The 21774-nt window shown below is 41.3% G+C and overlaps 1 protein-coding gene across 2 annotated transcripts in view; it reads right to left on the bottom strand.

Moving 5' to 3' along the window:
• LOC105837583 overlaps positions 1 to 21774 on the bottom strand; it is a 329160-nt gene that overhangs the window by 120093 nt on the left and 187293 nt on the right. For both annotated transcript variants that reach the window (XM_028194396.2, XM_028194397.2), the window contains exon 6: positions 16559 to 16648. In XM_028194396.2, the coding sequence (XP_028050197.2) occupies positions 16559 to 16648 (90 nt within the window). The remainder of the gene's footprint in view (positions 1 to 16558; positions 16649 to 21774) is intronic.

Genomic DNA, 21774 nt, shown 5'->3' with positions numbered 1-21774 from the left:
CGTCAATATGCGTGCCATTAGCCGTTACTTTTTGGATTTATTGCCCGATGCCCCGTAAATCCCCGTGATTTCTAATTACATGGCCACGTTTATGCCTCCTCCCCCATCCCCCTCCCTTCCTCCCTGCCCCACGCCTTTTTCATTTCCTCAACTTCCTACTTGTTCTCGCGGTTCTTCGCCGATCAATTTCTAATTAAAATGAAAATATTGAACACCGGACAATGTTATTATCCTCGATTTTACCGATGGACGCGGTTCAATTCCGGAACCCACAATTTCGTGATTTCATCGCAGATTAATGCTTGATGTATTCAATGGGTAGCTAATTGCTTAATTAGTCGACTGAATGGATTATCGAGCATTTCTCTGAAAATCATAATTTCTAATCGTGCTGATAACTTGAATTCATGTAACGCACGTTTTATTTTTAATGAAATTATATATTAATACATTAATATTAAAATAATATATTTTCTTTACAATATTTTAATTAATATATTTTCTTTTAATCTATCTCTCTCTAGATATTTTTAAAATTTAATCATTTTTTACAATTAAATTAAAAAAAATATATATACTTATTTTTATAAAATCATAAATATTAATTTAATAAAACTTATAACAGCATAAATTACAGTGTAAAAATATAAAAATCCACAAAATAAATCCATAAAAAATGAGAAAGATTATACACATTTTTATAACAATACATTTTATGTTTTCTGGATAACAATTTTCTGGGTATCAATTCTTATTAAACGTTGAAAAGTAAGTCATAAAAGTAGGAAAGAATTAAAATAATCTTTTATTTCTTTCCCCTGCATTCCTTTTTTCTTTCTGCTTCTTTGCACGTCTATAAAATCATTATATCGTCCTGTAAAGGCTACGTGAAATAATGGTTCTCGGAAACCAGAAGAGAAAAACGAAATTGTCAACGTGATTATAGAAGAAAGAAGTATGGCATCTTCGCAGCAATATATGGGATTTTCTACAAGCCTGTCGATAAGAGAGAAAACTCATCTTCGTGCTCGGCTAGGCGTGCGGCAGGTTGACCCCCTAAGCTCCTACAGGCACGACTCGCCTGTAGATTAATACTCGTTAACTCGCCCAAGATGCTATAATCGCTTAATTAGTCGCCTCGATGCACCACTACGTACTTGTTAGGATAATCGGCGATTATACATTCGCCGCGGCAAGTAGCACCGTAAGTTTCTCGCAATGTAAGCCCAACGAGGAAGTTCTGCGATCGTAACTTCACCGCGACAAATTAATGACTTGACTAACGTTCTTTCGACTTCGACTGCGCTACGTCGGATCTTACCTGCGACGAATATTCATTTTCGCCAATGAGATTATTTTCATTAAGCCATTGACTCTTGTTATTCATTTCAACTTATATTAAAACTAGTAAAGTTATTACATAATTATTTTAATTTTTCGCTCAAACCTGGTTACTAGAATGATGAAACTTTTTGCAGCATTATATTAATTTTAAATCTAATAAAACATTATTTTCTACACATATCAAGCTAAATTTTTAGAGCAATATCTTTATGTGCACTAATTCAAGATATCATCTAATATTTTCGATATGAATGGTACTGCTGAAAATATCCGGACCATGTTACTATTTAATGTAAAATATTCAAAGCTTTTCAAGTCTATTGACACATAAGAATTATATATATATATATATAAGACCATGTCATTCGTGTATGTACAAAAGAATGCCTATGGTAATACAGGAAAAAAATCTCATCTCTATTAACCTCGAATTCACCTTCCGACAGACTTTTACAAATTAGTCGTTGATCATACGCGGTACATGCTCCAGGTGTTCTAACCGAGTGCGGGAACATAGATACGTTTCGATCCCTGACCCGACCCTCGTGTCGTGCTGCTCGCCCGTGTACACCCGATGCGCACGTATCGCGACGCTAAGATGACGTTAACCACGCCCCGGCATTATCTTTCCATCGTGACCGTTATTGAGAATCCATGGGAGAGACCGACCAGCCAATTAGTAGGCGGCGGAATGGATCTCCGTTAGAAACGCGCTACCGAATGGACCATTAGCCGTGAAACAAACTCGTAGATGGAGACGGCTCACGAAATATCCCCCTCTCTCACGAGGAATATTTCAATCACCTACGGAAAAAAAAAAAACCTACGTCGTCGCTATAAGTCTCGATCCGCTCACATACTGCGTTTGTCATATATTTTCTTTATGCATTTCTTGCGTACATGCATCGCCGTTTGTAAAGTAAGCTTCGAGGAGTAACGGGTCAGCGCGCGCGCGACTGCGTGTGAATCCTTAAATATAAAAATATTATTTTATATAGCGCACATACCAAATTCCTTTAAAAAAAACAAAAAAAAAAACAAAAAAAAACCAGTGATTCACGCCACCGTTGAACCCCGCTTGTCAACGCTTGTAGAGGGACTCTGCTGAGCGCAAGCTCAGCGAGCGAGGGACTCGCGAAACCGGTAATGCCAAGGCGTTACGAAGTAAATACAAACTTTACAACCATGACCTTGACTCTCGATCGCACGAATGCGGTTGCCTCGGCCATAAAGATCGCGGGATCACGCCCTCGTCTCTCGATCTCATCCTAAAGTATTCCGCCGGCATGGCCGTGCCAGGGTCGTGGGTGATACAGAATGTGTGCGCGGCGTGTATGGCCGATTCGTGCGTGGCTAATGCACTTGATCCAATCGTCGGCGTGATAACCATAATCATATGCGGTCCAAGTATACCGCGGATATGTACGTACGTACGTACCTACATACGTACACGATCGAGCTCGCGCGGCCGATTGCACGTCCGCCGACGTGGATGCAGTTGCACTGCGTGATGCAGCGTGATGCACGCGCGCTGACGCATCGGGCCTAATGCGATTCGAGAAAGCCGAATCATCGTGGCATCCGCCTATTTTACAAAGTAACACGGATTTGTGTGCCTAGTTACTCTCACGCTATTATACAACGCCGCAAAGAGGAAATAAATACTTCCATATGTAAAAAAGTAATTTCTATCGCGTTACAATACTGCGCAATTCGCTACTGACTAGCTTTATGAAATAAACATGCTCCACTAATTATTACAAGATGTAATAGCGCAACCAAGTTTCGGTTAAATTTAATCGAAAAGAGATAGTGTGCTAAAATAAAATTGATTAACACATTATAATAAATTTAATTTTCTTCTTTACAAAGACTAAAAAAAATATTATCTAATATATTATCTAATAATAGATAAGTATTAGAGAAACTTCTTTTAAAAATTAGACAAATTATACATTTATTGCTCGATCGGAATATTCAAGTTAAAATATTCAAGATTAACTCTGTAACTTCAGTCTTTAAATTTCAGTCGTACGTTTTCTCTAGGGTTCGGATATTTATCTATTTATATTCTTCTATTTGTTTCTTACTTATTTGCTATGTTCCTCACTCGCGCCGCGCGCGTTCCACTAACATTACTCTCTAATACACTACAGTGCAAGGCCTCCATGGTGAATCTCACGCCCCCGCGCCAACAGATGCCTATTACTATTTACGAGCAGAAACGGACCAACCGGTCGCAGCTTCGTTTGCATATTCCGCTTTATTAACCTATTCATATTGCGCTATAAACGACATTGGCTAAAAAATATGTTGTAAAAATTTTACGATTTCTTCTTCTTCCGTAATAATTACACGAAATGTCTATTCTATAATCTAACCTGATTTAGTTCTGTCATTGTGAAAAATTTATAAATAAAAATCTATATACAAAGTATTGTTTCAGTTTCGCAGTTTTGTATCTATCAAGAAATTACAAAAAAAAATCTAAAAAACTAATTATATTTACTTTTTAAGTTTACATATTTTCACATGCCATTTATTTGGTAACCTAAAAGCAATGAAATTTGAACCTTAAGATACTGCTCCTAATTCTTATTTTATCTTGAAACAAATATCCCAATTGTTCAAATAATTATGAAACTTTAAAACACGTTCCAAAAGTTGCAGACAATAGTTCAAGAATTTCTTTTACGAAAGAAATTCTTTCCCTCGTGTATGAAAGTCACGCACTGATTCTCAGAGTTCGTTCTGATCTTTCGTACCAATCGTACGAATCTTTTCACCGCACTCCCGATACCCGTTTCCCTAGGAAATAAGTTCGATGCACAGACCAGGTTTCGAGAAGCGACTCGTTCCACGAGCACAGATCGGTGTGATAAGAGCGGTCGATAACGGGTCTTCAGCGGGTGGGCGTATTTACGTTTGCAGAAGCAATCGAGAGTACCTCCCGGTTATATGCCGATCGGAGATCGTTCGATACAAGATTATTCGGATCCTTGTTTACGAGCGCAACATTGTACGAACGCGAGCATATAATTCGATAAAGAGATGCGTGCCTGAGTACAGACGTTAAAATATTTTTTTTTTTTTTATCGACAAACGTAGCCACCCGTTAATTACGAATGATCGGAAATCTGTAATCGCGCTCTCTAGCTAAGTACCTCTCACCAGTTTACAGATTTCATTAATTGAAGTGTATTACTTCACCACGTTTTTAAACGTGGCATTTCAAATTTGTAGACTTTAACAGCCGCTTTATGATTACGTTAATACCCGGGAGGTTGTTATAGGGAGCAGTTAAATATCATCTTTCTTAGCTCATAGATCTTGTTTGTGAATAATAAAGAAGTCAACGGTAAAGTCGAGAGTCTAATAACGAACGGTTCTCTCTCACAGGTACTCAAATATCGATATTTACGACCCTCTCTGATTATTTCCGATCGAGTCTTGGAAGCATTAGAACATTAGTTACCGTGTGGCTGCTGGTCAGACATTACTTACGTCCACGTGGACATTTCTCATAACAACCGGTCGAATATGCAGCGGCAGTTACTACTTGCATTCCTCGCTGCCGAGCGGCTTACCCGTGAATGTACTTTCTCGCATGAACGCGGGGCGCGAAATGCGGACGTTTTAGAATCGCATAAAGCATTACGCGCTTACAAAACAGATTGATTCGCGTATTGTACGCTATTATCGTTTACTAAACATAGACACTATTACACAGGTAATGTAATGTGATCCGCGTACTATACACAGCTGTCATAATGGGTAAATCTGATCGTGTTTTTCAAGTTCAATTGTTTATTCTGGACGCATAGTTCGAATAATTCAAATAACTTTTTTCAATCAATTCAAATTTGATTAGCATTATCCGCATATTATTTTACGATTTTGCAAGATTTTATGAGATTCTGTTTAGTTTTGGAAAATCTATATTTCACCAGACATTTAATACCGTAATCTTGCGTAAATATAATTAATAATTCATTTTCAAAAATAATCTGCAAATAGATATATAGAAGTTTCAGGCTGATGATAGGCATGATTAGCGCAATGAAAAATTCACAGTGAGTTAATAAATCGTACAAAACGGTCGGTCAGCGATGGTGATCAGAAACGCATTGATCACTCAACACTAGGAAGGAGTTATCTAAATGAGAAAAATATTGATTGGACATATACTTGTTGGGTCTAATCTGCAATTGCGATTACCGCTTGCATTCCTCTCTGACAAATCCGCGAAGTGCATTTATTATTACGCGCCTCTCTGTACAAATAGTGTTTCAAAGCTGTAAGTTTTTTTAATTAAAACCAGATATACGTCAATGATTAATGAGATATCATCAATATCGTATTGCCTAGAAGATTGGAAGTTAGAAACGTGGATCTCAAAGAAATTAGTAAATATCTAAAAAATATTTTTCAACGGTTAATGAACACATTCGTCTCTCTCTCTCTCTCTCTCTCCCCCCCCCCCCTTCTCTCTCTCCAATTTGCCCAGAAGGCTATAGTATAAAAATGTTCGCGGATGATACACTAATATATGTAACCGGAGAAGATAGTGCAGAAATATAAGGGAAAATGAATCTAATATTTAATATAGTAGAAGAGTAGATGAAGATAAATGTGCTAAGAATGAATGCCAGCAAAACAAAATTTATAGTTTTGAGAAGTATAAGAAAGGAATTAAAGGGAAATATTGTACTGAAATGCCTAGACGAAATGGAAATAGAGCGTGTAAACGTAATAAAGTATTTAGGTATAATTATTGATGATAAGCTTAGATTTAAAAACCACTGTGATTATATGTTAAAGAAAATTGGGGAAAAAACAGGTTTCTTAAACAGGATAGAAAATTACATATCGGCATACACAAGGTGTATTATATATAAGTCGATAATAGCACCCCATTTTGAATATTGTGCACCATTACTGATAGATATGGAAGGAACGCAATTGAATAAATTGCAAGTAGCACAGAATCGGGCTATGCGAGTAATATTACAATGTAACAGATACACCAAAATAAAACATATGTTACAAGCGTTGCAATTTATGTCTATAAAACAGAGACTACACTATAATGTGTGTATATTTATATTTAAGATTTTACATAACTTGGCGCCAAATTACTTAAGGGATAGACTAGAAGTAATTAGTAATGAAAATGGAAGAAAAACAAGCCAGGAAGGGACTATCGCAATAAAATTCGTTAGAACTAAAAGTGCGCAAAAAAGCGTGTGTTACGAGGATGTAAAATTATACAATACCTTGCCAGCAGAAATTAGAAGTTGTGAAAGAATTGATGTATTTAGACGGATATTAAAGAAGCATGTAAATCTATGTAAAACATAATAGTTGAGAAAGCTAAATAAACTTCAATCAATCAATCTCTCTCTCTCTCTCTCTGTATTTGGTGGTAAGTCCATTGCTAGAAGATAATATATTCAAAAAATATAATAAGATATTATCTATTATTAAAAATATTCCAAGCATACGACATCACGCATTATATATGCTGACTTTCTCAATTCAATAATTAATTGTATATACTAGAAGTAATGGTGTTTCTAACGCAAAATAAACAGAGACAAAGGATACGTACAACGCAATTTGTGCGACAAGATAAATACGCGTCGCAATTAAGGCGAGGTAACGAATGTATAACTCCCGCAGTAGCGGAGTAGACCGCAGAAACACTTGGCGAAACACCTAGAACCCGCGCGTGTTCAATTAATCCAATCAACGAATGCAGCCGACAACAGCCGGGCTCCTTTAAGTATCTCCGTTTCGCGAACGAGTCAACCGCTACGGCCTGCGGCTTTCTCCGGCGCGGCAACATTCGCACGGCGCCAATAACGCAGCCGTCCCGTTTCGGGATCCGCCGTAGATCGCAATTAGCGCCGCGGAAAATCTGCACGGCGGTTAATAACGCGCGCGCCGATAATCGGGCGAGGCGCATCGATCACTCGGGGAGGCATTATCGATTGGCCTCGGCGAAACCTTATCCCGCGCCGCGCGATGCAGCACGTCGAGAGACGTCGGTCGGTCTCCTCTCCTCTTCTCGGATCTGGGTCGTACCCTGAATTCAGCCTGCGTGCGCGATATCTACGATTACCGCGTAATTGCCTGCGTGCCCAGGCCGCGGCCTAAAGAGCACCTAAAACGAGGGCCGGGCCGTGATTATCGAGTATCGAAAATTATAATGCTCCGCCGTCTCGCGTGCATCACCGGTATTAAATGGCGAGAGGTATGATTTCGCGGCGTTTTTTTTTTTCTTTTTTTGAGGGAAAGCAAAGCTCGCCGTTCGCGCATACTCGTAATACGGGTACGTAAGTTTTACGACAGACAGATACACGTCGCTGCCGTGGATTACGCGATGAAGTACGATATTAGTCCCACGAGTAATGTTCCGGTTGCACATTTGCGGGGTTTTTTTTTTCAAATACGTTAACCCATTATCTCGACCGCGCCTTTAACCCGAAATGCATATGTCTGTTTCCGAGCTATGTTTGCTTAATACGAATCATTAATGTCAAATTGAGATGAGGAATAATGATAAATAATGATAAATGGCGAAACTGCAGACCATTATCCAATAGTATTATTGAAAGTAAAGCATAGACGGATGGAATATCCTCAAAGGGTCAGATCTTGGCATAGATTGCAACAATTTATTTATACGAGAGAGGAAATCATGCGCGACTGCGGAACCGTAAACTACTTTACAAGTTTCTAAAAGTCGAATAAATGATTGCCCAAAATTATTAATAACTTTTGAAGAACTGGAAAGCATAAGGCAAGCCTTACTTTGCCTTTCTTGAATCCTTATCTTCTCCGTTAGATAGCGAATCCAGAACCTCCACAGACTACAGTAAAATTTTTCACGAACGCGGATGCTTCGTGATTTCAATTTATGTATACACGCTTGGATTTTAAGAGAAAGATAGAGAGAGAGAGAGAGAGAGAGAGAGCGGTCTTTGATTTGTTATGGGACGCGCGAGTATATCCAGACTCATAAATAAGCCCTATTTGCATATGCATACACGTTCGCATTTCGCGGCTTTCAAACTTCATTAGCCGCGAAGGTTAGCGAATAGAGAGCCGTGGAAAGAAGCGGAAACTAGAATCCACTTAATCTGGCCGGCCCTTACGCGAGATGCACATTTCATGTTTGTATCACGAACGCGGGACGCTTGCAATGCGAGCACCAGCGGCGAGCGTCGCTATTCGTCACATTCTCGTTGCCAGTCGCACGGCTAATGTTTCAACGTATCCGAGCGGAAAATCAGAATTACTTGGCGCACAGCACGAGCACAACATCGCGCCACGAACGATCTCTAAAGACACAGGCAAATTTATTCGCCAGGAAAGGCGCGCTTTACGTTCCACGGCCGAATTTCTATTTATCCGTTTTCCGAAGTTTATACCATTAAGTCGTTACAGCTGTTATAAATTCATATCTTTAAAACAGCACTCCTAAATGTTTCGTTATAACTTGGAAACGCGTTTGTATAAACGTTTTGTTAGAATTTGCATGCTCGAGCGGCGTTCACTTTCTAAAATCTATTCTTTTTTTGATCGTCGCGCGCGCATACACTTGTCGCGTCACGCGTGGCTTTGTGGGTACGGGATATAGGAGATCCCTAAGATTTTCTAATTTTCTCACCATCGCGATACAGACGGTAATTACGTGAATCGGGTAATCGGGATTTTCGTAATAATACGAGAGACGCCGATGATCGCATAGGTCGTAACGAGCCGTTTCTAAATCGCTGAAATCGTGATATCGGAGTGTTTGCCCAGCCTCCGCGCTCTCGCGTTCAGATATGCGCGTGCCATCTTCGATGAGGAGCGAGATGATGCTCCGGTGGTGGATCACATAGTTTATCGCATGTCGAATGTAACGGAACGTATGCCTCTCTTTTTGCACGCTCGCAGGCACGTATATACCCCGGCTTAGCCACGCTTCGATATATTCTCAGAGTAACAATTTCGTAATCCCCTAATTACAAGGCGAATGGGGTTGAGTATAGCCTGGCAACCATTAAGGATGTCTTACATGTTGAGGATACAACACATCCCTCTTCCTCTCCTCGTTTTAGAACGACGCTGCACGAACGTATTTTATTTTTTAAATACAACATCCAATAGTGAAGTCGTAAGCTATTGAACAACTTTCACAACGATGAAATACATTACTTGGTTAAATTGATATAAAAATGCAGGGGAAAAACGCAATACAAATTAAATTTTACGTTCGCCTAGGATTCAATTTTTCGTAAAAATTACATTAAAAAGATCCAGAACTATGTTATTTCTTCCTGCGACACATTTTTCTCACTTTTACTGTACGTATGCAGAACGTGTTCCACATCTTGTTTATGTATTACAAGATCATATCGGTACACCAAATGTACAGTTAAAAATTATCGTACCGTCGCGACAGTGCGGTAGTCTCCACCTTCTCTTGCTACGTATTTAATTATCACGTCGCTCGAAGCTCGCACGGTCGAAAGAACGTACAATGTACCGTAAACCATGCATAGCTAATTAGGCTAATAAACTCGGGGCGCGATCCGTGCCGGCACGAGAAATCCCCTTCGCATAAATACGTCCATTATCATAACTCGTTCATACGCGGGCGGCGAGGCGCGGCGGAGACGTAAATTTTCGCCGTTTTCTACGCGTGATAAATTATCGCGGTTCCGATGAGCGCAATACACACGCACACGCACGCACGCACGCACGCACGTCGAGAATTTTTCCGATGGCTGCATGCAAGACTCTCCGTGGCCTATTCCGCCCACATGAAGGCCACGGGCCTCCTGTTGCCGGTCAGGAGGCACGCATAAGGGCGTGTGTGTGCGTTACCGTACGATAAATGGCCATTGATTCATCGCGGGCAGCGCACGGTGTCACGATAATAAAATACTTCCATGTAATTAGGCCCGCGAGATAGACCGGCCGATACGCTCGACTAGTTGGACGCGATCGATCGATGATGACTACGAAGTGCCGGATATGATGGTACTCGATTTAAATACCCGCATGCGCTGTTAATAGCGCATGGATCGACTTTCGTATCGCGACGCACGGGATTATCGCCCGGCGTTATGAGTTATTCACGAAGCGTCGATAAAACAATAATCGGCATATCGCGCGTTCAGTGGCAATAATAGCAATCTGTGAAGGAGTAATAAGTTATTATTACTCTGCATACGTTATATATAATTAAAAAAAAAAACACAGACTTTGAGATACGTTATTCAATTACAGAGATATAATTCGTTTGTTTTCTGTTCTTCTTCGTTATTAAGATATTTTTTTCTTTCTTATTATACGCTGTGCACTACGCAAACGTATTTTTTTATAAAGAAAAAGCATGCACGTCTACAAATTATAATTCTGCTAATCGGACGTATGATCTTGATTCATATTGATGTCAGAAACTCCTAAATACCATTACCTGATCATCTTAAATTGGATTAATCGGTTCGACTTTATGTAACCATATTTTCCCGCCGCGTCTACTTAATCACCTTTAGTATATCTTTAGTGTCTGCTATTCCAGTATATCTAGCTATCGCAAATGTTCGTCTAGTAGCATCGGCCGTAGGCGGTGATATGGATCTTTCGTGCCGGATCCTCATTTCACTTCCTCTTTTGCATACCTGATATGTTCTTCTGCTAAAAGTCCTAAACACAGTGTATGTCAAATCGTAAACAACAATTTGGTTTATCTCGGTGATAAAGTCCCGAAGAAAAATCCCACCGTGTTTGCAAGTAATAAATTAATTTACAAAGTGGTAATTACGTAACACCTTCTATTTGTTAAATGTGACACAGTTATACAATGTTAGTGACTTATTATTTTATAAATATTAACTATATAGAACGTTACAACGATAGATGTATAAAGCGCAACCAACTGTGTTTAGAAAATCCTGAATTTATTGAACCGACAATAAAGAGCGAAGCACGACGTAACAGGTACATTTGAAAAGTTGCTATATCATAACGCTGGACATATAACTTTTAACTAGATTTTTTAATGAAAATTGCACAAAGCATTCAGCTTATTAAAACTAAAGTCACGGGAAGATAATCGGCGCACAAGTAAAACCGGTCCTAAACAATCGCGTTTACATTTACCTTAGCAACCGCTTAAATAATCTCGTATTACGCTCCTCTATCCTCCATCTGCGCGCATATTGCCAGACGAAGATTAGTCTCGGCCAAGTCACCACGACGACGGCGGTGTGCCGCCGTGAACGACTTTATCGTCGAGCGAGAGGTCGTAAACAGCCGGCCGCTTTCACAGAGACTTACGGCGGGTTAGCATGCGCCGTACTCGAGTTCGAGTTAGGCGAATCAGTTTGATCTGCGCATTAGTTTGAACCCCGTGAAGAAGAGGCGTCTGGCAATCGTCTTGCCACACACGCGGCTCGCAGACACGGTTTGACCTGCATAAAATCGTAAATCACCTCACGTGTAAATATGTACGTGATGTCGCAATTTACGCCGCTGCTCAACCTCGTCGTCGTTCGTTCTTCGACTAATTTAACGAGGATATCCAGCCGCCGTCTCGCTGATGTATCGCGACTTCACATGAAGAGTGCTTCATAAACTTCGTGTCAAAGTTTCGACTTCGTGAAATATTTAATCGGAGTACTATTTTTCCTTTAACATTAAATATTTGTGCAATTAAGTCCACGCTGCCATAATATCTGCAATTAATTACTAATTAACTCCTTTGCGCCCCTACAATTTTATCCGCTCTATCTCTTTAATCTATGAAATCACCAGATAAATCTCTGGAATTACGACCTAAATTTTCATGCTAGGAAAACACTGACTTTAAGTGTATCGAAAAACCGATAAGTTCAATGGAAGCTTCACGAAGCACCCTATATAAATTCTCACCGTCTTTCTCGAGGATTCCATTACACGCTCTGGCTCACCTGCTGCGATCGTGTACGCGCCACGTGGAGAGCTACCTTATAAATCTACGATTCCTGGTATAAATCGCGAGCCGCGGCGATTTCTCCTGATGCGGCAATGTTTTTCGACAATTCACGTGGATACGCCTAATCAAGCCGACGGATTCAATCAACGGACGTCCGTGCAGCAAGTCCGCTAATTGGTCACAACATTTCATACGTACGTCAATTAGATCTAATCAAGCGAGAAGTAGATCGCGAAATTTCGATCGCGCGCGCTAGTCGCCGTCGCCGCGGGATATTTCTCGTTCGGAGGAGCTGCGGAAAAAGCGACGGCAAGAAAATACGTGACGACCGCAAAGGCCGTCACCGTGCGCACGCGGGCTCGTTAATGTTCCCCCAATCCGACTCTCTCGAGGCAAGCGGCACCCGCTTGAACTTCGGCCGCGGTCGTTTGTCGTACTTGCACCTCTTTGCCCGGCGGGCGTAAACGCGGCACGACGCTGCGATCTCCTCTGCGCTTCCTCTTCCTGCTCCGTCCCACCTCTTTTAAGCGGACCGCGGCTCGGCTCGGCACAACTCCCCGGCCAGCTAATCGGCGACAAAGCGGCAGCTTCGCCAACTACGGGATTACAGTTAGGCACCCGGTGATCTCTCCAGCGGGGTATCCGTGGGAAGAGGAAAGGAAACGACCGGGGAGAAAGGAGAGGATATAACAAGGGAGTCTTGAGCTGCCGTGCTTGCCGCGAAGAACCCGCGGTGAATCAATGACGAGGAAGCAGAAGCGTGTTCGGATGACGTACCGGGAGACCCACTTAATACACCGCGAGACTTGTAACATTAGACGAGGGCTAGGAAGCGGATTAGCTATCTGTGTTTAACTTTCAATACATATTTTTGCGCACTTTACGCGATCTCGTGCTCGTGTCAAAATGAATCAAAGCATTTCTTGCAACACGAAAGCAATGATGATTAAACTCTAATATACTCTTCAGTTATTATATATCCTTAGTGTTACAAATTCTATCCTTTGATTTTATAAATCAGACGTCTAAATGTATATTCAAAAATTTCGCTAGTAACACTGCTCGCCGAAGAAGAAACATCGCTAACGTTACGGTAAAAATAACAACGTTTACATTATAAATACAGCACAGGTGTACTTTTGACAAGCTTAAAGATAATTTCGTTACTATTCTTCATATTTAGTCAAGCAATTGACGACCGTCATGCTCATGGATGCATTATTATTTCAAGAGTGAGTTTCAGAATAAGTACATTATGCACATAAAGTCCCTGCATCCTGCGCGATTTTGCACAATAGGTGATTATCTAAAAGACAGCGTTTAGAGTTCTTGAACGAACAGAGTGCACTTCCGCCTGGCAGATTGTCAACAGACTTTCTCGCAAATTCCTACGTTCTCATCACGTACCGCATCGGTATCACGGGAGAAATGGTACGTGCAACGTGATGCATGTAGACATTAAGGTGTAGGATCCGAGCGATGTGAGACGGTTGGAAAACCTCGCGGTTGCTCGAGACGAGTCGGAAACTCAGCCCCGCGGGGCAACTCCAACGGGATCCCACGAAACCGAAACAACGTTGCGCTTTGTTGCAATCAAGGTGGCGGAATGAAGGAAGTGTACACGACCAGACGAGAAGAGCACCGCAAGCAGCGTTGAAGGCGGAATCGACGGATGGAGAAAGAGAAACGAGAAGAGCCTAACGAGACACGCGAGGAACTACCATCGGGAAAGAAAGGCAGTATAAATAGGTGCGGGAATGTGAAGTACGAAGATACGTGGGCCGAGCGTGGTCATCATTACTTCCGCGAGGATATGCTTGAAGGTGAATCCGCGTGGTTTAGTCCCAATAAATCATCCGCAATAAACAAAAAATAACGTAAACGGTTTTCTAGAAAAAAAAACAATTGTTTCTTCGCTCTTACTAATAATAAAAATACCAATAAAAAAAACTGTTGAGTGTGATTTATAATTTGTTACTTATTTAATTATTCGTTTATTTTAGAAAATTACACTGAACTGTGTTGTACTGATAGTTCCTCTAATTATAATCGTTCAGATATATGTTATTGCAGTCGCTTTTCATTGAAAAGTCAAGTAACCGTGTACCGAAAGTAAATCATGTACATTCGCTTTTACCTAGCAATACGAAAGGGCAATCCTCCTCTAAGGGTCGTACTCAGTCCCGTAAGAAGTACCGCATGCGTTTTACTATAATTAAAACTAACAACTGGTGGCATGACGCGTTTCTTACCACCGTTTATTTCTCCCGTTCAAAGTACGCCGGAGCCCATTAGTTCGTTGCCCATCGTCTCTGCCTGCCTGCCCGCCCTACTAGTCAGCTAATCGGCGACAAAGCAACAGCTTTGCCAACTACGGTATACAGTTAGACATACGTGGATCCGGCCAGCTGAGCGAGCCACGAAGACGGGCGGAAGAAAGGAAAGGAGGGAGAATACGAGGCACGCGAAGGGAGCATGAACACCGTGGTGATACCAGAGAGGTAAGAAAAGGTAGCGCGAAGAGAAGTGTATGGCGACGTACGAAAGAGCGTGCGATACGTGTGTGAGACGTAGAGGGAGACAGAGAGCGTTCATTGAGACGGAGAGAGGCGGAAGGGAGACCGTTGGCCCTTTTTATGAGAAGAGGAGCCGTATAAATGGATGGACGCACGAGAAACACGAAGGCGTGCGAACTGAGCATGTAGCTCATGTTCAAGTAAGTGGATAGTTAACGTTAATGTTGCTGCAAGGGGTCCCTCCTTTAATCGAGACACAAAAGAGTCGCGCATATCCCACACTCGGTTGCAATTAAAGCGGCTTTTCCCTTTCACCCGGGTTCCCGTTCCAGGACGCCCGCCGCATTGTAGGAGAGACTGTTACATGAACGATGTCGATATCGGGCGCACCGAAAAATGGCAATTTCGCGCGATTCAAAGCGAGATTCAATAAAGCGATTTCCCCCCGTTTCGTATCGCAAAGATATTACATATTGCTTTTAATTGATCCTAATAGATTAGATATCACTTCAAGTTTATTATTGCGAGATAATGACACGATAATCACTGCTACAACGATCACATTTACCGTACCAGGAAAATCGAATACTCGTGTTATTCACTTGACAGTAATGATTGTATCTTGCAACTGATCTCTACATCAAAAAATTTTTTGATGACTTTCCTTATTCATGTATCATAGAAAAGTACTTTGTATAAATGATATTATATTATTTTTGTGTTCGACCTGGGTCCTCTAAAATTCGTATGCTCGGTTAAAAACTCTTAAATAATCATTATATATTTTCTATAGTAATTTAAAAGGCAAAGCGTGTTTCGTGACGCAAACACTCGCGGGTTAATCCTCGGTCAGGCTCCTTTCAGCTATCGTCGAGCGACTACCTCTTCCCGCCGTGCGCTAATCGACGACAGAGAGCAACAACTGCGCCAACTACGGGAATACAGTTAGATATCCGCGGATCCGGCCAGCTGAGCCTCGCGGAAAGGGAGAGAAAGGGACAATGCGGGACGAGGAGCAAGAAGAGCGGCCGAGAGAATGGTGTACTCCGACAAGGCGGAATCACGGTAGAAGGGAGAGAAACGGCTTGCCGGGGAAGTATCTGCCGGTACTCGACCAAGTACGTAAATAGATGCACAGAGCGGGCAGAAGATGCGGGGGCGTGTGAACCAAGCTTTAAGAGCCCTACGTGGTGGATGGGTGTGTCCCAGCTTCCGCATACTCCTCCGCGGTCACCGCGTGTTGTTATCCTCCGCGACGCGACGCGAGAGGAAATGCGAAGTCGCGTGTGAAACGCAAGCACACGTTTCTACCATTGCCTCTATGTGGAGCATATATAGTGAGGCACCTCGACGCGGGACAAAGGCTTGCGATAAAAGCGCAATCGACCATCGCACTAAAAGTGTTGAAACACTGGAGATCCAAGAACGTTTATTTCACCTTTTAAACGAAATCTCTTTAAACAAACTGGAACGCGTTATAGAGATTTCAGGGAGCAATAATTTTAAGAGATTTAAGAGAGATTAGCAATAATTTAAGAAGTATATACAATAATTGTAAAAAAGCATTGAGAATAATCGTTTTTTTTTTCCTTCGACGTTTCGACAATTTATTACGAGTCTAAAACCCGTGTTATATCAAAGTTATAATCAAAATTGTGTTTTTGTCGTACAACTTTTTCTAAAAAAAAAAAAAAAAAAAATAAAAACATTTTTAAGCACTTACCGGGAAGTGACAGGCCACATGTGAGAACGTGTTCCGGTAAGTCATGGATAGTCCTTGGTGATGTCACTTCATCGATTCGCTTTTTGGTTCCTGAAACCAGAACGAAGTATCTTGTTACTATCATCTGCAATAACAAGGATATTCCTTAGCCATTGGCATTTTAATTTGACAGCTGAATTGAATACCAGCAGAAATCGGTAATTGGATCGTGCGGGATCAGTTGTACAAACTTGACAGCTGAACGAATCTCGATGTGATTCATCGAGAATCGTTCGTCTCCAAGTAAGCTTGAGTAACTGCTCTATGACGAATCGAAAATCAATTGACAGTGCTATAATAAAATTCATAAAATTATTTTGTAATTAAATGTAATCTTTTTGGTAAGTTAATATTATAATTATATGTAAAAAATTTACTAAAAAAGAAATGGTTTTTTCTTTCTCGTACGATACGTTAAGACCTTAATTGATGTCACAACTAAGTATTAATTACATAACTTTGATAAACGACATATATATATAATATTATGATATATGATGCGTCCATATATTAATTATGCGCTATACTAGGTATTAAATGTCATGACTGAAAAATAATTAATTATACAACTTTAGTGTATTAGTATTCAAGTAGTAGCATTCGACGTTCAATTTCCTTCGCTGAACAAACGTGCACGTCATGTTGAACTATAGAATAATAAGAAAAAAAAAAATCATTTCTACGATGAATAATGCCAGCATGCTTCGTCGAACCATTAAATACGTCTCTACGATTAATATCCGTTTTACGAGATACAAAGATCGATCGAAGCGCGCGTTCGCTACCGAAACGAAGCGCGTTTATCGATTAATCGCGATGGAAGCGTGCGCATCGGTGGCCCGATAGCGAGCACGTACATCACGCACGTGCGCATACGCACGTGCACGCATGCAGAAACGAACATTGGACCGTGCTAGCCCCCGCGAGCTTGACCTTCGGTTGAGAGGCCCCCTCTAATTCCACCTTTTAACCCTCGTCACCTTCTGTCAGAGACCGGCGAAGGTGAACGGCGAAACGCACGCGTATTCGCTTCTTCTCGAGCGTATACGCATCGCGATGCATCACGCGCTCAACGGAGCACTTTCTACCTTCGTGAGTAACACGTCGAATAATATGTATCTCACGTCGGCATTTTAAATGGCGTTACTACCGCGAGTAGCCGGCGCGAATACCGGACGTCTCATTCATGACGGCGCAGAAATAATCGAAAGTAAGCGGCGTCTCGTCAAAGCGCATTCACTTATGCAGAACTACGCGCCGCAGATCTCACGGGAAATGTAATCAAGCGTATATCAACGTCGGTCGATTTGCTCTTTTTTATGCAACCCTCCACCCCCCGCCCTCCTCTCTCTCTCTCTCTCTCTCTCTCACACACACACAATCCTTTCATTCTCTTATCTAATTTTCAGAGATCTGCGACAATTAATGCTAATTATTATTGGCGTATTATCGGCCCGAGCGGTGTGGACCATTCTCCGCAAAATGCGTGGAAAAAGTTTATCGTTTACACATGTAGACGTTTAATGCCGGTCGTTAAACCGGTTACAGAGAGTTTTCCCACGTAGTATCGCGAATCCACGACGTCTGCCGGGCGCGTCGTGTCGCATTGGGAAGCCTCGTGATTTTCGCGCTAATCGCCGGCCACGCGACGCCCTGTGTCTACCCAATTAGCGGATGCTGTTTGCACACAGACGCTTATTAAGCGATTATAAGACGTTTCACCGGAGACGCTAATTGCGGGTTCGCGCGGTTCAACTTTATCGCGTTCTCGCTCTTGTTAGGTAAATTGATCCGCAGCGAAATCGGGACGCGATTGCCGTCCACGATTCTGCCCGCGAGCCGCGTCGACTTAACGCCGATGCGGTAAAAGCGCTTGGCTATTAAGCGCGCACGGAGATACGATCAATTAGGGCTCGCCGTGTGCACGCGAGAAACGACGACGCGCCACGTCTGTCCCCGGCGCGGCGGGAATGTGTCTGCCGCAGATGCCACGTGGACTGGTCCGCACGCAAGTATAATGCGAGTGAAATGAACTATATTGCTGCGAATGCAATTTGGATTTGCGAGAGGACTGTCCGCGAAAGTTATGCGATCAGATTAGAAATTCGTTCACATAATTTTACTTGGAATTAATTGGAGCACAGATCGTATTATTCAGTTGCATCTCTCTGAAATATAAATCCACAATTCTTTTAATGTCCAGTCGTTTGTATAAAATTCAGTAATCACTTACATCTTGATATATTCAAACTGTTATTATTTCTCGTAGTACCTGCGTTTTAGAGAAAGTACGTAATTTCTGAGACAGTCGACATGCAATGCAGATGGTAATATTTTTCCAGTGGTAAAAAGTTGAAAATATACTGGCCATTTCAAATTGTGATAAAAATTGTATCTCAATTTCTAAAAGAGTATTTCAAAAAGAGCACTTTAAGTCTTCAAATTGTATCAGTCAAACTTAAAAAAACCCTTTTCCTAATTGTATGCCTTAACATAAAGTTGAAATTTTTGTCAACTTTGCGCGATCACGATTTGAAAATAATGACACTTGGAAAATTCGTGAGCAAATTTGTCTCGCAAAGGAAAAAAATTTGAAAGCAAAATTTATTAGGTGTTAAAATAAGTCTAAAAATTATTCGATTATCTTTCACAAAGTTATATAAATTTGCACTTCATCATTGATTTGAAAATCTTTTAATTTTGTTTAATTGAGAAACATCATGTTATACAGACGGAAAGAAAAAAATACGAATAAAGAATGTTTTGACATATCCACTAAAGTTTTGCTAATCGCGAACAATTCCAATCAATCGCCATGACGTTATACTAACTACTCATGCATATCGCCTCCGGCAATTACCAGAGAATCCACAATGGCCGTCTCTCCTCGTACGGCTATCTGTCCCGGAATTATTCTACCGGGGGCTGTATTCAATCAACAACCGATAACTAATATCGGTTTTTCACATAGTCGCAACAGCAACGAGTTGGCTATCGTCGATGTTGCAAACACAGTCGGAAGTTCACTCTTACGTTTACAGAATGGCGATGACGGGCGTGACATGTGACCCAATTTCGCTGCCAGGTGCATTCACGCGATTGCATCCGTACATACATACGGACGGCGAACCGGTCCTCATCTCTTCGTGCCCGCATAGCTCGGAGCGGAGAATGACTTCGCGGATGCGGTTTTGCGGTATGTCGGCAGCCGTAGCGAGATTCGCATGCAAATTTCCACGCTCGAACTCATTATGAGAAGCGGGGGAGCGGGCGAGAGAGAGAGAGAGAGTGTGTTAATTACGCGGTAATGACGTCCATAAGCGTATACATTTTACGAGACGACGGTCCTGACTCCGCCGCAAACACAATTTTGTCGGCGCAATGGCGAAAACAAAGACAGACTGTTAAAAAACATGGTTATCGGTGATTTATCGACGACGGTTCTCCGAAGAGAACTCATCCATCATTCTAATGGAACTGTAAAAGAACGCGTGCGAGGCCTCTTCTCTCGGTTTCTCTTTCATCGCTCTATCGCCTTCTGTGAAAAGGCTGCGAAAGAGCAGTTATCTGAATAAATACGTAAATCTTCATCGCTTTAATCTTCGAACCAATGGTCAATAATTTATGCAATGGCGCTCGTTTAACATATAGCGAAACAACGTACAAAGTGCCCTACAAGTGCTCCCAGTCATACGTTGACTTCTTAGTTTCCTCTTTAGGAACTCTTCAGTTGTAACGTTTCTATTAATGCGAGCAGTCGCGCAATGCAAGTCTGAAATAAAACACAAAGTCACGTCAAAAAATTCCTTTTTAATCAGAAAATCAAAAGATTTTTTATTTTTAACACATTTATGTTTTATATATCATGTCTCTAAATTGAGTTTTAGACCATTGCATACTGTTACGTTTAAACTTGTCTGTTATCATTTATAGTTAATTTTATCGTTAATTAAGTTACATTAAGTTATCAACGGAAAATTTTATATAATTGTTCGATATCGACAAAAAGATAATGTACATCGCCGTGCGCGATATCTAAATAACAATAACGATTAATATACCCCATACAGCTGATATGAAATACCGCTCCCCTATCCATGCATTAACGGAAGCCAGTTCCTGTAGCTTTATTTCTCGCGATAGGAACTTCCGTTAGGGCAAGCGCGATTTTATTATCATTATTTTATCAATAGAGCCATAAATCATCGTTCGATCTTATTTACCTATTTGTTTCATTACGAAGGAACAACATAATGAGGATATGAGCAATTGAAAATGACGTATCCCTCGATTTTCCTTAAGCGCGTCGCTCTTCCGCCTGTGTAATTACGTTTATTCACCGTGGTAAAATATAGCGGCGGGACATTATCGTGGCGGTCCTAACAATTACGAGTGTGTGTGTGTGTGTGTGTAAAATTAGTCGTCGATAATAATTATAATTAAGTCGAATACGCGTCCTAAAATAACAAGCGGGAAGTGATTATCGCCGACAGATCGGTGGACATTATTTATGCAAATTGCACGTAGCTACCGCCGCGAATTCGCCATCGTGCTGTTATCGCGCTTGCCTCCGAGCCGTTTCTTGAACGGAGACGATTTCTAATTTCTTCCAGCCGTCAAAACGGACAAGTTCGAATTCATTGCCGGATAATTCATCCGCGCCATCGGATCGCCGCTGATCGATACACCGCCGGTCGTAATTGCCGATTATCACGCGAGGAAAATAGCTAACGAGACCGGCCGCCTCTGTTCGGAGATAATACGCTTTCTTTGTTCGATAGTGCACACCGATGAAGAAATGATCGGAAGACACGCGACCGTATCTATTAAAGTCATAATTTAGAGTAAACAAATTTATACGAACCCGAGAATCGGATATCTCGGGAGCGCGGGATTTCGCAGAAGGGAATACGACGGCATCACGCGAGATATTGTATCGCGCACAGCATTAAACGTCCAAGTGATTTGCGATAGAAAATCGCAATTATACTTCTGTAATAGCGCCAGCTAAAAGAGATGATACACCGATATGCGTAAATCGCGTTTTAAATTAGAAATTCTTATACTTTCTCTTCAAAACTAGCAAATAATTTTGCTCCTTGTTATATTTATAGATACTACGTATCTGCCTTAAAAGTGATAGTTTGCTAAAAAGATTTTATGATGCGAGAAAAATG

This window comes from Monomorium pharaonis, chromosome 2 (assembly GCF_013373865.1).
Source record: "Monomorium pharaonis isolate MP-MQ-018 chromosome 2, ASM1337386v2, whole genome shotgun sequence".
NCBI lineage: Eukaryota > Metazoa > Arthropoda > Insecta > Hymenoptera > Formicidae > Monomorium > Monomorium pharaonis.
This window is presented reverse-complemented; position numbering and strand designations above follow the sequence as displayed.